This window comes from Drosophila suzukii, chromosome 3, assembly GCF_043229965.1.
Source record: "Drosophila suzukii chromosome 3, CBGP_Dsuzu_IsoJpt1.0, whole genome shotgun sequence".
Lineage (NCBI taxonomy): Eukaryota > Metazoa > Arthropoda > Insecta > Diptera > Drosophilidae > Drosophila > Drosophila suzukii.
Window position 1 is genome coordinate 83,573,962 of NC_092082.1, and position 17,146 is coordinate 83,591,107.

The window sequence follows — 17,146 nt, forward strand, 5'->3', positions numbered from 1 at the left end:
AAGTAAAAACAAAGATATTTTTATGCATCTTATATTTCCTCAACTTTCGGTTCCATTAAAATTTATTTTGATTTTTCCCTCTGCAAAGTTGCAGCCTGAGCTCTCTGCTGTGATCGTTGTCGCGATCTGCTGGCCCGGTCGTCCTCCGACTTGCTCTGATTCTGCGCCCAACAACAATGCGGCCCGGACCGCTTGCAGTCGGTCGCTGCGGCCTTAGCTATTTACAACACTGCATTCCTGCGTTGCAGTCATTCAAGAAGAAGTTAAGAGCTGGGCTGGCTAAGACGCAGCAGGCCGAGAGCGGGCCAAAACTGAGCTGTCGAAGGCGAAGTCGAGCGCTGAACTTGTTTCATGCCACTTGGGCTTAGTGTGTGCGCTCGATCCCCTATACCACCGATCGCCCCCCCCTCCCCCCTCCTGCTCTTTTTGCCTCTTAAATGCTGTAATAAGCCAACAACAGCGGCCAGAAAACATGTTTATGAAAAGAAAGAAATTCCATTGCAAACAAAAGAGGGAGGGAGAGGAGGAGAGGCGTGCGCTGCGCATGCGCGCCTGTAATCCAGCTCACTCACACAGACGCACGTTTTGAGCCATGCTCTTAAGCCTCTTTTTTGGGATTTTCAAGCTGGAATCTTGATGGCTCTCTGGCTGGACTCTCTTCTCGTATGCCAGTTTAGCCCACAGGCACATTTAGTTATGCCATGGTGGAAATATTTTTGCGAGCGCAGCTGAAAAACAACAAAAACGGAAAAGTAGCACAACATGTTCAACAGGCGGTGGGTTTAAAAGGGGAGGGGGGAGCCAGGAGTTTGGGAATGAGGTGAACATATTCAAAAATGTGGGGAACTAAAGTACTTAAAATTATTATGATTAATTCTTAAGTGTTATAAGTCTAAACGTGTTTTTTTGGGTTCATGGTACATTAATAACTTATACAAAATAATAATAAAAGTATATGTATGTATATGAAAAACCTATAGTAGCAGCATACAATCTGAAGTGACATTTTAACAATCTGTATAAATTCTACTAGTTTATTTTTAAAATAATATTTTGTAACCAAGTCAAGCCACGCATTCAAGTATGCAACATATTTTTTTTTTAATTTTATAAGGAGATTTTATATTCTCAAACAAATTTGATTTAAGTTTCATGGTATGTTTTTCTATAAAACACGCCTTCAGGTATGCAACACATTTCGTAGCACGGCAGTATCTCGAATAATAACGACTAAATTTCTTACTTAAATATATTTTCTGGTAGGCTTTTTATCAACTTCTAATTAGGTTTAAAGGTTTTAATGATAGTACGTTTTCAAATGCAACAAGTTCGTTGCCTAAGTCTTTTCTTTTTCGCCTGGCAATGCCATTCCAATCCCATCTCTCACCTCTCACCACCTGTGGTGGATTTCAAAAGTGGCCAAGAGAGCAGAGCTCTCTCTTTCTCCGCGATCGATGGCCAGCACTCTGCAGACCGTGCGACTGCGCACTCAGTTGCCATTTACCTGTCGACCGATCCAGGTGCCCGCGTGTCCAGGTGTCCCAGTGTCCAGGTGTCGTCGAAGCGGACCAAACCGAATCTCAAGGCGCCGCTCTGCGTTGCGTGCCTACGTGTCCTACGAGTGTGTGTGTGTGTGCCAGTGAGTGAGTCAGTGAGCGCAAAAAAGATAACACAAAGAGCTGAGCCACAGTGAAAGATCGAGACGCACACACTCTCATGCGACCTGCAATGAAAATAAAGTAGAGAAAAGAGTGTGCGCCAGTGTGTGTGTGTGTGTGTGTGATGGTGTGGTGGAATAACAGAGAAAATAAATGGAAATTAAATGAAGCTGCAAAAACTGCCAAATAAACAAAGTGCTATGCGATGCATAAATGAGAACCCGAAGGGAGTTACCTGTATAATCATCAAGGTAGAGCAGGCGATCACAACTTATTAAATTGCAATTCAAGATTCAGGTTTTCAGATGGCCTCTCATTCGCTCCCTCTCTCTCTCTCTCTCTCTCTCTATTTCTGTATGGCTTCTTCTTCTTCTTCATCATGGGCATATATTCTTTAGTTTTCTTTATTAATATTGCACGATCGTAAAACTTTAATGGAATTATTCGTACGCCCATTCCCTGTGACACCTCGCAAAAAGTGCAAAAAAAGAAAAAAAAAAGAAGGAAAACTCTCGAGTCAACCCCAAACCAGTTGCAAAAGTTGTCACATTAAAATCACACCTTTGGAGATATATATTTATTGTTGTTGCTGTTGCTGCTGCTGCTGCTGCTGCACCACTTTGGCATATAACTCGTTCGAGATACAACTACAACTGCAGATTCCGATGCAGATGCAGATACACCCTCTCGACGAAGTGGTTGCATGCAAATTATACACGTAGAGGAAGTCGGGATCTCTCGACTGGTCATTAACTCAACTAGGAGTTGCTGCAACGGATATGTTTATGGCCAACTGATTGAATTTCATCCTAACACACACACACACTAAGTTGCAGCAATTATGCGCACAACGACTTTCCTTTTTCCCCCGCCAAAAACTAACCATATTCATATTTTTCCTGGAACTCCATAGATAGATATTTAGATAATTCTAACGCTGAGACCTCTTTGGCACACGTGTTGGCCAAATGTTTTCGGTTCCTCACATCATTAGCGTATTGCCCGAGGGTTTGCCCCTGTAGTTCGGTTAGCTGGAATCCATAAACCATATACATATTCCCAAAAGAAACCCAAATTTATTATGTCTTGCTTCTCCCTTGTAATTTCTGCATGTTAAATGATTACAAATTGGTCATTTGATATCACAACATTTTGGCATTCGTGTCGAGATCGCACTTTCCCAGCCAGCGGCGAAACGAAAGCGCTTAAAAGATCGCCCGCTTACTTGTGGATTTACCAACAATTTCAAATATTTCCTACAAAAAATGTCAACATATGCGCATTGCAATGACAGGCCAGCCAGTCAGTCTTTTGGCCGCTTGGAGAGCCAATGCAATACAAATCCACAATCCAGCCAAGTCAGCCAAGTCAGCCATGGCCCGCAGCCCCAATCAAAGCCAAAAAGCTTTCAGGCCAAAAGGCTGCCGCCATCGCAGACATGGAAAAGCCACTCGCCGATTTCATGAGATTTTCAACAGTTTTTTCCTTATTTATTTCGTATTTTTATATTTTTAACTACACTAGCTGGGATCCATTAACTACCCAAAGAGCTCGGAGATATTGTGGGGCCTAAAAGTAATTAAACTAATGAACAAACCTATCTTAGATAGATTTTTAGTTAATAAGATATGGATTTTGTAGCTCAGAATAGAATTCACAACATTTGTTTTTAACTTTTGTATAAGGAAGGCCATGATTTCATCTAATATTATTTGGGATAGGCAGTATTCTAATCCACTATAATCTGATCCACTTATTTTGTTACTCTCCATGTATATTTTGGTTAGTTCCAGTGAGAGTCTAAACATACAGCATTGTTAAAGGCATGTCAGATATATGTATATCGAAATAAAATCTGTGAATCACCTTTAACAATCCTTAAAACATAAATTTAAAAATCTTAAGAAAATATAAACCATTAAATATCTTCAAAAGGCATTTTTTACAAGTCATATTTTTACAATTCCTAAGAATGTTTAGTTATATTAGGGAAGTAAGGTCATCAAGTATGCTCCTTTTACTCAATATTCCCAGAGTATTTCCAGTTCGTCATTTTCCTCCGGCTAATCGACTTTCCTTTCTTGTCCGCAACATTTATTGTATGTCTCCCTCCGCAGTGTGAGTGCGGGTATTTATGTGTCTGTTTGTATGATTTCATAGCTCTTGCAACAGTGCAATCAGCAAATACTAAAATGCAATGCGACGTATTTTTTATTATTTATTTTTTCCTTTATTTTCATTTTTCTTTGCTTGGCCTGGCAGCCAAAGCTCGCCGCGAATCGTGGCCAAGAGAGTTGCAGTCTTACGGTCTTACAGTCTTACAGTCTTACAGTCCCACAGTCTCTCACGCCACAAGCGACAGTTTTGTATTAGAAACGGCAACTTGTAGCTGCAGCTAGTTACGAGCTTGACGATTACCTGGCCAAGAGAGGGGGGCCAGAAGGGGGAGGGGCTACAGGTGGGCAGGGGGGCGGAGGGAGGCAGCTGGAATGTTGTTTCTAGTTGCTAGTTGGCCATGTTGCCGAGTGACTGACATAGTTGCTGGTTCGCAATTGTTGCTGCTTGTCGCAGGGCATTTCCAAGCTGAACTTTAAAATTAAATTTGTTAAACAATTTATGTGTAGCATATTAGATGGCTAAAAAAAAAGCAAAGCTGATAGACAAGCTATGCGGGCGTCTTTTGGTTATGCGGGCCATCCAGAGATACTTTACAGGAACCTGTTTCGCTCTCTTTTTCCCAGTGCAAAAGTGTGGCCAAGAGTAGTCAGGGAATCGGAGACAAAACGGTGCTTTTCTCTTGCACTTATCACTCGATCATGGCCATCTTTCTCTCTCTCTTTCGCTTTAATGAAATGTAATTTGAAAAATTGCGCGCGGCAAATTGTTGGCTTCTTGTTAGAGAGACCTCGTTGTCTTGCACAGAATTTCAAATATTTTGTCTTAATTAAAATTTTCCTGATCTCTCTGTCTCTTTTCGGGGGGTATCTATGTGTTGTACGTCCATCTGTAACCGAAAAGTCGGGCAAAGCTTTTAGATAAATTAACTCTGACATTTGGTCCGTCAAGCATTTGTCGCTTTTTTGCATTCGCTCGACATTTTTATTGGACTTTGACTTGGCCTGGATTTATGTTGGATCCCGGGGATTGGGGACTGAGATCTGGGGATCTGGGGATTAGCCGTGGTGCCATCATTCACGTCCGCAATTGTGTTGGCCCCGTCAACGTCAGCGAGTTCTTTCTGGTGCCCCTGGAACAGCATGTAATTTGCAATGAGCTCGCCTCGTTTCTGGGTCTCATTTTGTGATTTATTTGGCCCAGTCCACGCTGGCTGTTTAATTTCAGCTTAAGCCTCGCTTTGCCCACACTGGCTGCCAAAAGTTATTTTTCGGGGACCCGAAACAAAAGACTCAGGCAACGAACTGGTTCGCCCGGAATTCGAATTATGCTGGGATTGGAGTGGATGGATGAGTGGATGAGTTGCTGCCCAAGAATCTGCCTTGATTGATGACAGAGTCTCAATGTTTCAATCGCCGCGTCTTCTCTTCACGTTTGTGTCGGTGTTCACGGTTCATTATATAAGATTCGGTTTAATTAGTTCGACTAAAATCCGCGCGTTCTTCTTTAATGGCTTGGGGGAAATTTTTTAGTTACAGATAATGACGAAAGAAATGGCACAGAACCATTAAAGAAATTTCACAAAAAAAGCTAAAGAGCAGCCAAGACCAATTTTGATGGATAGAGCGTGGACGTCAAGAAATCAATTTATATATATATATATTTGGTTTTTTTTTTTTGCGCACTATCAGATCAATCAGCGCTGAACAAAAAATGAGCGATGGCAAAGTGGAAATCTAAACGAGTTTTTCCACAGTCACTGAGCAAGCAGCTTCCTGAGAAAGTTTTTTGCCTAAGTAATTGAGATTGCAGAATCTACAAATTGATACAAAATTCCAATAATTTACAGTTAGCGGTGCAGAGATATATCCGCCGATATCGCATAGCTCGAAGTCAGGCTGAATGCTCTAATTAATTCCCCAACCACAATGAATCTTCGTTCGTTCCATTCAGTACTTTCTACCAGATCAATCTCTTTCTTTCTTGAACCATCCCATCTATGGCCTTTTCAGCTGGAATTTTTATTATAATGAATGCCTATTTATGCATGCATAGGCAAATATATAGCCCATTGCTGAAAACGCCGCCCATACATATTTAATAAATACGAACACATTCTCCTACCTTTCTTCTGGTTTTTGTTTTGCGAAACATTTCAAATTCTTTGTGAACTGTGTCAACTTTCAATTCTTTTCATCGCCTATTTGCATAGAGACAACAGAAACACGAGGAGCTCGGCGAATCTGAGTTCATTTAACTTGCGTGAACGGTTAGCCAAGTTCAGCTGTTGTTGCGCCAAATTAAATGTGTTAAAATAAATATTTAAGCAGAACCTAATTGCTGCAGAATGAATAAATTTCGGAATTTTATAGGTAGGCCAACAAGCGGGTAGGCCAGCTTTCGGATGATGTTAGCCCAGCTTAATGGGTTATTAAGTAAAAAATATTCCCGCATAAAATTAGCCGTTGAATACAAATAATGTTTATTAGAATTTATCTCGTCAACTTATCGCATTTTATAGGGTATTTAACGTGAGGCATTCCCTTGTCTTATTAATTCACCTATAAAAGCTGGTTAACATTCATACCTTTCGCATATATCAACCTACAAGTGAGTCCCACATAAATCATGCTGTTAAAATGGCTATATCTCGGCGTGATCTTAATTGTTTTTACACCTCCCATCAGCAGTCGTAAGTTGAGCTGTTTAAAATATTTTAATATTTAATTATTAAACCCGTTGTTCCTATTTAATTAAGGTAAGGCAATCTGCTTTTTGCCGAAAAACACTGGGATTGGTAGAACTTGCAGTAATCGTTGGTACTTCGATAGTAATGGAAAACGTTGCCGGCCTTTCCGGTTTTTTGGGAATAGATACAATGGAAATAACTTTGCAAGCTGGAGGCAATGCAGAACAAATTGTTTCTAAAATATATTTATAGTAAAATATATATTCAAAGTATTACATTTCAAAAATATTATTACATTTCAAAATTATTATTTCCTATAGACGAATTAAAGGTGTAACCATTTATTTATAATAATATAACTTTTAAATTAATAAAAAAGTGTATTAATTTGTGTTAGTTGTTACCATATTATACCAATTTTTCTGATATTATTTTTCTTATGCCCAAAAACTTGATCAAATATAAGCAGATGATTTAAAACTAACCAAATATTTGTTCATCTTCAACAATTAAGTTTGTTTTGCACCACCTGATTTAATACCCCTGGGTAGTTGGGAAGTAATCGTTGATGGTATAAAACCTATCAGTAGCTCTTTATTCGTGTTAGTTTAATTTGTTTCATCATGCTGTTTAAGATTTCGTGTCTCTTTATTTTTTATGGTAATCTTTCTGCAACAGAGTCAATCGAGTAAGTTTAATTTTTATTGAAGGTTGCAAAAATGCTGTTTTGGTAAAATCCATCTTAAATTTTAGTCAAGCGGAGATGTCAACGGCCTCTAAACGAGGGTACTGGAAAGGCCTATCTGCGCAGTTGGTTCTACAACTCCACAAACCAGAGATGCCAAAGGTTCATCTTCTTAGGCGGTGCGCGGAATGGCAATAACTTTAATAGCCAAGCTCGGTGTCGCAAAATTTGCCTAGCCCAAGTGCCTCTACCAATTAATTTTCCCTTCACTGATGATGGCGTTTAAAAAGAACAAAGATTTGAATCAAATACAAAGTAATAAATGAGACTTAAATAAGTTAAGGCAAGTCGGGCTAATTGCATTTTTTGTGAAATCGCTGAGAAAATCAAGTTGAAGCTGCGCCCATTTTTTTTCCGCTGGCATGCGCAAGAAATATTTCTTATGACTTTTAAATGTAATTTTATAAATTTTATTTTTTTCTTGGCAAAACTTGTCAGCGCCACCCACTTTCTAGGCAGCGCCGGCTTAAACTCCAAGTGGGTGTCTATTTGCCTAGGAGGTGTTAGGCGGGTGCGCTGACAATCCAATGGAACCGCAGCAACAACTGCAACAGCAACAGCAATTGCAACCACAGCAGCAACATCAACGTTTTGCTAAATCAAAATTGACACTATGCAAAAGCCAGCCCACTGAAAACGGTAGCCACACACACAGAACCACATGGCTTTGGGCCAAGACTTGGGGCCAGGCGCTCAGCATGCCGAGCCATGGAGGCCAAAAGGTGCCCGCTGTCCATGGCGCCAAGATGTTGCTGCTGTGCTGTTGTTTTTGCCACTCGGCGTTAGATTTCAACCATGTGCAGACAACGGTCGCCACACACAAACGCTGAAAATAGCAGTTATTAGTTTGACACAGCGCACAGTGTGACCAATGTGGATTATGACGAGATTTGTGGGGAAAAGTAATCACTGAGGTATTTTAAAATTAGTTACACCTTTGCATTGAAAAGAGTGATTATTTTATACAAAATTAAAAAATCTTAGCATATTCAAATGTAATGTTAAAATAATCAATTTGTTATTTTGACCTAGTAAATAGTGTGACCAAAAGGATTTATAAAGAGACAGGTTAGGAAAATTAATCGCAGTCGGAAATGAATTTTTTACTTAAGGAGATAAAGAAAGAGTTCAAATCATTATAAATTACTTAAATACAAAACATTACATAACAATTATTTAAGTTTCATAGAGATATCTTCATTATATTGCTCTCATAACTTATAGCTTTTTCCTCTACTCCAATATTAATTTCTTAAAAGGCTAGCCGGATATATAACTCTAAAAGCTGAAGTATGGCTTATTAATTCTGTCTAATACCACACTCTTGGTAATTTTTCATATTTTTATCTCATGACTTTAACGATCTCTCCCCAATGTGCCCAAGTAGTCTTGCCATGTTTGAGTGCACCGTGGGCACCAGCATGGCGACATTTGCTCATTAAGCATATTAAATAATTAGTACTTGTTGTTGTCATATTTTATGTGCTCGTTTGTGTGCTCGTTGAGTCCACTTGAAGAGGCTTGGCTTGGCCAGGGAAATATGGACAGACACGTAAAGATAGAGATAGGAACTTCAACTCAGATCGAGATAGATACAGACCGCCGGACCAGTTTCCAATAGATGTCCGGCAAGCGCTTGGCCTTTGCTGGATTTCTTATAATTTTTATTTGCCCAATAAAAATTGTGAAATATATATGCGGCTTAATTGAACATTGAATTGATTGAGCCACTTGAGAGATATGAAGGTAATCCGGGATATTAATTTAACTCAGAGGACATGCAAATATAATGGTTAATAAAAATTAAGCGATTATATTCATTTAAAATAAATCGAATGTAGAGAAATATATTCACGCATCGTAATAATAACAATAACAAAATAATGATTCTGAAGATAAACCGGGTTATTAATATAATTGTAAGAAAAATGGAACCATTTTATAAAAATACATGGACTTCTCTAATGTATTTGGCATTTAAATTATGTAAATGTACAAAAAGTACTACACTCAAGCATGGTAAATTCTCAGATAAATTTAAATATTAATGTCAGTAATATTAAAGTATAAAATGAATATGATATATACCGCCTTAGTTTGCTAACCATATTCCTTAAAACGCGTATACCATATCATTTATTTTAGACTAAAAGTAGATAAATGTATTCAGAAATCGTGAATGCTTATTCAATAATATTAAAATGTATTCCCTATAAAGAAAACTTTCTCCTTCACTTTCTTGGACAGTGCCTAAATCCTAATCTTGGCCCAAAGTGTTGGGCAACAAGAACTTTACAAGCTCCGTGGGTTGTTTACAGCACCTAATGCGTTACTAATGATATTTCAGCCCTTCAGCCCCGAAGACAGAGAATAAAACAAACAAAATGAATTAGATTTGCATGTAAATTTATGCAAATTCCATGCTGTGTTGCCCAATGAACCATTTGACACTTTTGTCGACACACCGAGCGTGCTTTATTAATTATTTATTGTCCAACTATTGTGAATTATGGCCATGGTCTAGGAAAAAATCAAATGCCTCTCGAGTGGATTGGGTTGGATTGGATTGGGTTGGAGTGGACTGGAGTGAAGTGATCTCTGGCTGGGAGCATTTTCCTTTCTTTCTTCTTGGGAGATTTTTGTTGGGGTTTCGAACCAGTTGAGCGACATTCCATATGAGGCGCGACAGACGGCGACTCCACTTCACATCGGATTCAGATTCAGATTCCAATTCCGATTCAGATTCGGTTTGGGTTTGGTTTTGGTTTTGGTTTTCGGTTTGGTTTCGGTTTCGGAGATGCTAAGATTAATCAGCTGCCATAAGCCAAATGACAAGACATATTTCTGTCAGTTCTCCAATTGTGCTAGAGCCCCGGTGTTATTATTGCTGCCTATTTGTGTTTATTTATGGCAAGGCCAGCAAAAGATACAACACAAAAAATCGAGAAATTAATTTCAAATTTGATTACAATAAAAATAAAGCCAGGCTTTTGAGTAGCTTTTGATTTACTCGTCTCAAAGTATGCCCCTCATTTTTTTGTTTCATCCATGTAGGTGTGCCCCGAAAAACGCGGCCCCACCCAGAAATACCACGAAAATTTGAAATAAATTTATAGTTTTCTATTTAGATGGCTTAGCTGGTCGAGTAAATTATGCAAAGCCAAAGAAAAAGACAAAGCCGATTGGCAGAGAACGGTTATGGCTTCTGCCCAAGATCTCTTGTTCCCAACTTGCCGAATTGGGTTACTTTCGGCTTAATTTGAGGTCTTAAGGTTAGGCCAAATTGCGGATGGCCACAAGCCATCCCACGCCTTCTGCGGCCTCATCCTCATCCTCTTCCTCATCCTAAAACCAAAATCCCAGCCAAACTGGTTCCGGGTTCCAGCAACAATGAATGGAGCAGCCAGTCGCGGCTCAATGGAAATGACAGCATACGTGTGGCCAAATAAAAGATATAGGGGTACCCCCTATACCCCTACACATATTTATAAGGCGGCCCAAAAAAAGCTAACCAATGATTTGTTCGGAGCGTGGGCGATCCCCTTATTAATTGTAAAAATATATACGTGCGCAAAACGATTTGTTTGCCAACAACCGAACCAGCGATGATAATTCCAACAATCCCCAACTCATTTCACCCACAAGTCGAATGCTGGATTTGAAAGGTCAACTGCAGTAAAGTTTCTACGGAGGAGTGGTTCGCTTAGAAGAAACTATATATATATGTATTTACATTTTATGACTCCCAGTTATGACTCTCCATCGGCCCCGCTTTTTTCTCTAATAATTGCGAATGGCATGCAGACCCACAAAAGGCTACCCACACACATCCACCAGACATTCCGTGTTCCCATGGCCATCGCAGATTTGAATTCCATTTACAGAACGCAGACAAACGATAAACTTTTTTGAGCTTTTTGGGATAAATGATATTTGAGAGGTTTCATAATTAATACAAATTAATTGCGAATTGTCATTCATTTTATTGGAGTTTTTAAAGGTTGTTGAACATAAAAAACTTAAAGAGGGTTGTCTTTTTACAAGCATGGTTATTCAGTCCTAAGAAATTAAAAAAGGAAATAAAAAGATAATATCATTTTACCTTTTTTTAACACAGAAAATATATCATGAAAATATTTAGAATATTTCTGAATTTATTTTATAGATATGTTTTATCAAGAACTTACTTCAAGGTAACTTAATCAAATTACAAACTGTTTAAAAAGCAAAAAATTATTATTTAGGCACCACAATTACAAATCTTATTTAAAACATGAACTTAATATCTCTTGTTAAAACTCCACTAAAGTGTATATTTCTTTTATAGACTTTCGCGCCATTCTAGAGGCCTCTAGCTGAGACAAAAATCCGCCAAAGAGGTCCAATTATGTCTCATAAGACGAGCAGCCGTCGCAGCAGCGACCTGGAGTGTCCACTAGCCTCCTTGGGCCGCAACAGCAATGCGGTGCGCGACCACTACCACCATCCGCATCCGCTGAGCTCCAGTCCACTGGATCCGCAGGCCTACAAGATGATGTCCCGCAAGTCACCCAATCCCGGCATGGATGTGGGCGAAACCCCGAGCGACCAGGCGGCGGCATCTTCGACGGTGCTCCACATGGTGCAACAGAAGGCGGCGACCTTCGAGCTCAGAGGTCGCCACTCGCGACCGGAACAGGCCAGCACCTATGGAGCCCATTCGACGGCTTCTGTGGGCAGGCATGCGAAGAAATCACCCGAACTGCCAGCTCCAGCCTCCAGAAACCCAGTGGCTCCTGTGCCCCAGCCCAGGAACTTCCTCACCCTGGAGCACGTCCTGCAATTCGGTGCCCAGCGACCCAGTTGGATGCACGGCAACAGTGCGGACACCGAGGATTCCAGTGACAACAATGCGGGTGGCGGAGGAACAGGAAGTGGAGGAGGCAGTGGAGGTGGAGCAGCAGGAGGAGGAAGAAGACGAAATCAAGGTGGCCGATGCAGTGTACCCACTGTTCTGAGCAGCAATGGCGCCAGCAGCAATGGAGGCCAATACCTGCTGGACAAGAAGATGGAGTCCCTGTATCTGGGCAACGCACTGCGAGCTCTGCCCTTGGGAGCTGAGGCGAGTCAGTACCAAAACGAGCGCTACTACCTGGAGGACTACAGCAGTGGCAGCGGGAATGAGCGCCTACCAGGTGGGTGGTCCTTACGAAAGAATCCTTAATCCTTTATAATCAAGTTTTATTGGGAATAAGACCCTTTAGCTATGTAAATTAAGAATACCAATTGTACGATTCAGTAGTGATACAAAATTAGTAGTCTGAAGAATTCGCGGTGTTTATACATAGTCTTGCGTTGAACCACCTTAAGCAAAGAACCGCGAATCCTTCAGGGGAGGATACACAAAAATTCTCTTTAATAAAGTTTGTTGTTTAAATTTAAACCTCATTTAAGATGCATATCTCTATTTTGAATTTCCAAGTTTAATCCAATCATTTTTCTCCCCCAGAACGCCTGCACCACCCGCGCACCTCCAGTCCCAGCGAGACGAGTGGCTCTGATCGCTACCTGCTCAACCGGAGCTCCAATTCCAACCACCTGCACTCCAAGGGACAAAGCCTCTCGGATGGCCTCTGCAATCTGGGACGCTTCTCGCCCAGCTTAGACCAGGGCTATGCCACGCTGGTCTCACCCTCGCCCACGGGTCATCATTCGAGTGGCGGGGCGGGAAATGTGACCAACACCACGACGGCCAGTGGAGCGGGGATAATGGCCAGCAGTACACCAACCACAACGCCGCGAAGAGGAGTCTCCAGCAATGGAGTGGGTGGAGGAGGAGTCGGCGGAGGAGGAGCAGGACCTGGCACAGCCATTGGACCGCCTCCGTGGAACCGCAAAGGTCCCTTCCGTTGCGGACCGCTCTTCGATCGCCTGCCCGACGAGGCCGTCGTCCGGATCTTCTCCTGGCTGGACAGCTGTGAGCTCTGCAACGTGGCGAGGGTCTGTCGGAGATTCGAGCACCTCGCCTGGCGGCCAATCCTGTGGAAGGTGATCTCGCTAAGGGGCGAGCACCTCAACGGCGACAAGACGCTTAAGATGATCTTCCGGCAGCTGTGTGGCCAAAGTTGCAATGGAGCTTGTCCGGAGGTGGAGCGTGTAATGCTCGCCGATGGCTGTCGCATCTCGGACAAGGGTCTCCAGCTCCTCACCCGACGCTGCCCGGAGTTGACACACCTACAGCTGCAGACCTGCGTAGGCGTCTCAAATCAGGCGCTGGTCGAGGCGCTGACCAAGTGCAGCAACCTGCAGCATCTGGATGTGACAGGTGGGTGGAAATATTTCAGAATATTCAATAAGAACCCCGGATTATATCCATTTTATTCTAAACTCCCAGTGATTGAAAAAATCGAACATAAAAATGGGTTACATTTTTTACCCTTGATTAAAAGATAAATTTTAATGTAGAACATAAGAGAATTCCTCCACAAATTCAAAGAGGTATCCCACGTCGAAATCGGCTTCCAATAACAAAAGTTATGGACTCTAGAAGTGCAGTTTTCGGTGCCCCATTCCGAAAGGTATTGGAATTACGGAAAAATCGAACATGAAAATGGGTTAAATTTTTGACCCTTGTTTATAAGATAAATTTTAATGCAGAACATAAGAGAATTCCTCCACAAATTTAAAGAGGTATCCCACGTCAAAATCGGGATCCAATAACAAAAGATATGGAATCTAGAAGTGCAGTTTTCGGTGTCCCAATCTGAAAGATATTGGAATTACGGAAAAATCGAACATGAAAATGGGTTAAATTTTTGACCCTCGTTTATGAGATAAATTTTAATGCAGAACATAAGAGAATTTGTCCACAAATTCAGAGAGGTATCCCACATCAAAATCGGGTTCCAATAACAAAAGTTATGGAATCTAGAAGTGCAGTTTTGGGTGCCCCTTCCTGAAAGGTATTGGAATTACGGAAAAATCTAACATGAAAATGGGTTAAATTTTTGACCATCGTTTATAAGATAAATTGTAATGTAGAACATAGGAGAATTCCTTCACAAATTCAAAGGGGTATCCCACGTCAAAATCGGGTTCCAATAACAAAAGTTATGGAATCTAGAAGTGCAGTTTTGGGTGCTCATTCTGAAAGGTATTGGAATTACGGAAAAATCGAACATGAAAATGGGTTAAATTTTTGACCCTCGTTTATAAGATAAATTGTAATGCAGAACATAAAAGAATTTCTCCACAAATTCAAAGAGGTATCCCACGTCTAAATCGGGATCCAATAACAAAAGTTATGGAATCTAGAAGTGCAGTTTTGGGTTCCCCATTCTGAAAGGTATGGGAATTACGGAAAAATCGAACATGAAAATGGGCTAAATTTCTTACCCCCGATTAAGAGGTAAGTTTTAATGTAGAATATTAGAGAATTGCTCCACAAATTCATAGAGGTATCCCACGTTAAAATCAGGATATTATAACGCAAGTTATTGAATATAGAAGTTCAGTTTAGGGCTCCCATTATAGAATCTATTGGAAATAGGAAATAGGTTTAAAATCGTTCAAAAGCGTTAAATCACTTTATGTTCGTTTTGAAATATCATAATTAACTTTATTAACCAACCTTGTTTCAATATTACATTTTTTCAGGCTGCAGCCAGGTGAGCAGCATCAGTCCGAATCCCCATGTGGAGCCACCGCGTCGCCTCCTGCTGCAGTATCTGGACCTCACGGACTGCATGGCCATCGATGACATGGGCCTGAAGATCGTGGTCAAGAACTGTCCCCAGCTGGTGTATCTGTATCTGCGGCGCTGCATACAAATTACAGGTGAGTTGGAATTGATTATACTTATTTACACCGCTCGATATATAACGATTTCCTATAACCCACAGATGCGGGTCTGAAGTTTGTGCCCAGTTTTTGTGTGTCGCTGAAAGAGCTGAGTGTGTCCGACTGTCTGAACATCACCGACTTTGGCCTATACGAGCTGGCCAAGTTGGGAGCTGCGCTTCGTTACCTTTCGGTGGCCAAGTGCGAACGCGTCTCAGATGCTGGGTTGAAGGTCATCGCCAGGAGATGCTATAAGCTGCGGTATCTCAATGCCCGAGGCTGCGAAGCTGTGAGCGATGACTCCATCACGGTTCTGGCCAGATCCTGTCCGCGGCTGAGAGCTTTGGACATTGGGAAGTGCGATGTGAGCGACGCGGGACTGCGAGCCCTGGCCGAAAGCTGTCCCAATCTAAAGAAGCTCAGCCTGCGCAGCTGCGATATGATCACGGATCGCGGGGTGCAGTGCATCGCCTACTACTGCAGGGGATTGCAGCAACTCAATATCCAGGACTGCCCGGTGTCCATCGAGGGTTATCGGGCGGTCAAGAAGTACTGCAAGCGCTGCATCATCGAGCACACCAATCCGGGATTCTGTTGAGATGCCCCTTTTGGCATTAGCCACCACCAAAAGCACAGAGGCAGGCCATAAAAGCAGGAACAACTGCACAAAATAAGAGAATTTATGGGCACATAAGGGTTCTACATTATAAAGTGCCAGGCTAACAGGCCAACCAAGAAAACTAAGCCCTAGTTCAATGATCATTTAATAAAAAGGAAGGGAACTGCACTTCCCGAACCCTCTTTATAAAGACGATCAATGAGTTTAGTTGTTATTGTAAATTGTATATATCGAATGAAAGCTGGACAGGATTAGCATAGCATAGAACATGTTCAAGTAGACTATGTTTAAGTAGACTAATTCTTGGCGTAATAAATTATTGTCCCCACCACAGAGATGGTTTAGTGTGTGTGTGGTTTTTTGGTTTTCTTCTCGAGGAAGTCAAAAATGTGAGGGGGCTTGAGTTGCGGCACATGATCAAGGATGTATGGAGGACGAATGTCCATGAGTTCGCGGGTGTAGTGCGTTTTGTGCTTGGTTCTTCGCAGACGATCCAATTTGATGGTGGCCTTCATGGAAGGCTGGGAATCCTTGTCTTTTGTCGCCTCCTCCACATAGGGAGTGATCTTAATGTTGGAGCAGTGACCCCTCTCCAAATAGTTAATGGTGGCCATTAGGGAACGTATATCTGCCACGACGGACATAGTCTGTTCGTGGATCCGACGAAGGGCTTGCAGATCGGCATTAATCCTGGAGAGCCGCTTATCCACCGAAGGCTGCTTCGTGGGATCACAGGGTTTCTGCAGGGGCACGGAATATCTGGCGGTGACCTGCTCTTCTGGAACTTTTCCAGTGGGAGCCTTGGCCTCCTTACATGGTTTGGGCACCAACTTCTCCGAAACCTCCATCAGACGCACACGCTCCTCCAAAGTGTCATTGGGCAGCTGACGGATAATCCGCCGCAACTGCTTCTTCTTCTTGGGAGTGAGGAGGTGCTTGTGCTTCTGAAAGCGGTCCAAGCCGCGGCGCAGGTTGTCCATCATGTCCATCCAGACGTCCATGCCCTTGCTCTCCTCCTCGATTTGGTTCTGCAGGCGTTGCCGTTTGGACCGGAAATGCCGCAGTTGGCGCTGCAGCAAGTGCACCTGCTTCTCGTCATCGTAGTGCTCACGGATCAGTCGATCGTAGGCCTTCTTCCATTTGGGTTCCTGAGCCATCTGCTAAGCTGGCTAAATTTTGAAAAAAATAACTGACAAAAGCAGGGATGCTATCGATTATAAAAAATAGAAAAAAGTAAATTGTACTTTATAAAGAAAAAAATGTTTGACTTCCAAAAAATTCGTATTTTTACTATTTTGATGTATTAAAAATAGTTCCATTTTTAAATAAAAATTTACCGTTACCTAAAACATTTTTAAAGTCGATTTCTAACAGTGATGACAAAAATATAGCTAGATTTTTTCTACAAATTACACTCCAGAAAACATATCGTTAGCTATCGATACAAGCCGTATACCATCTCTAGGCAAACAGCTGTTTTGTCTGTTTTTCGCCGCCAGCAA

At 41.7% G+C, this 17,146-nt stretch overlaps 3 protein-coding genes across 3 annotated transcripts; 2 read left to right on the forward strand and 1 right to left on the reverse strand.

The window, feature by feature from the left end:
- The first annotated feature begins 1,487 nt into the window (after positions 1-1,487).
- On the forward strand, positions 1,488-15,977 carry Fbxl7 (F-box and leucine-rich repeat protein 7). The gene is made up of 5 exons (XM_036817505.3): positions 1,488-1,909; positions 11,535-12,381; positions 12,696-13,511; positions 14,843-15,022; positions 15,088-15,977. Exons 2-5 carry the CDS (start codon positions 11,595-11,597, stop codon positions 15,621-15,623), a joined length of 2,319 nt encoding a protein of 772 aa, XP_036673400.3. The 5' UTR covers positions 1,488-1,909; positions 11,535-11,594; the 3' UTR covers positions 15,624-15,977.
- Positions 7,086-9,065, forward strand: LOC108014547 (kunitz-like toxin PcKuz2). Its single transcript, XM_065866068.2, is given in 3 exon segments — positions 7,086-7,109; positions 7,111-7,150; positions 7,216-9,065. Coding segments are annotated over 3 exon segments (282 nt in total). The 3' UTR covers positions 7,434-9,065.
- LOC108014586 (uncharacterized) lies at positions 15,974-16,819 on the reverse strand. Its single transcript, XM_017080746.4, has one exon. The coding sequence runs from the start codon at positions 16,799-16,801 to the stop codon at positions 15,986-15,988; it is 816 nt and encodes a 271-aa protein (XP_016936235.3). The 5' UTR covers positions 16,802-16,819; the 3' UTR covers positions 15,974-15,985.
- Between the last annotated feature and the right edge of the window lie 327 nt (positions 16,820-17,146).

Coding starts and splice junctions, on each gene's coding strand:
- Fbxl7 (XM_036817505.3), top strand. CDS start 11,595: ATGTCTCATAAGACGAGCAGCCGTCGCAGCAGCGACCTGGAGTGTCCA. Junction 12,382..12,695: donor CGGGAATGAGCGCCTACCAG/GTGGGTGGTCCT, acceptor TTTCTCCCCCAG/AACGCCTGCACCACCCGCGC. Junction 13,512..14,842: donor GCAGCATCTGGATGTGACAG/GTGGGTGGAAAT, acceptor ACATTTTTTCAG/GCTGCAGCCAGGTGAGCAGC.
- LOC108014586 (XM_017080746.4), bottom strand. CDS start 16,801: ATGGCTCAGGAACCCAAATGGAAGAAGGCCTACGATCGACTGATCCGT.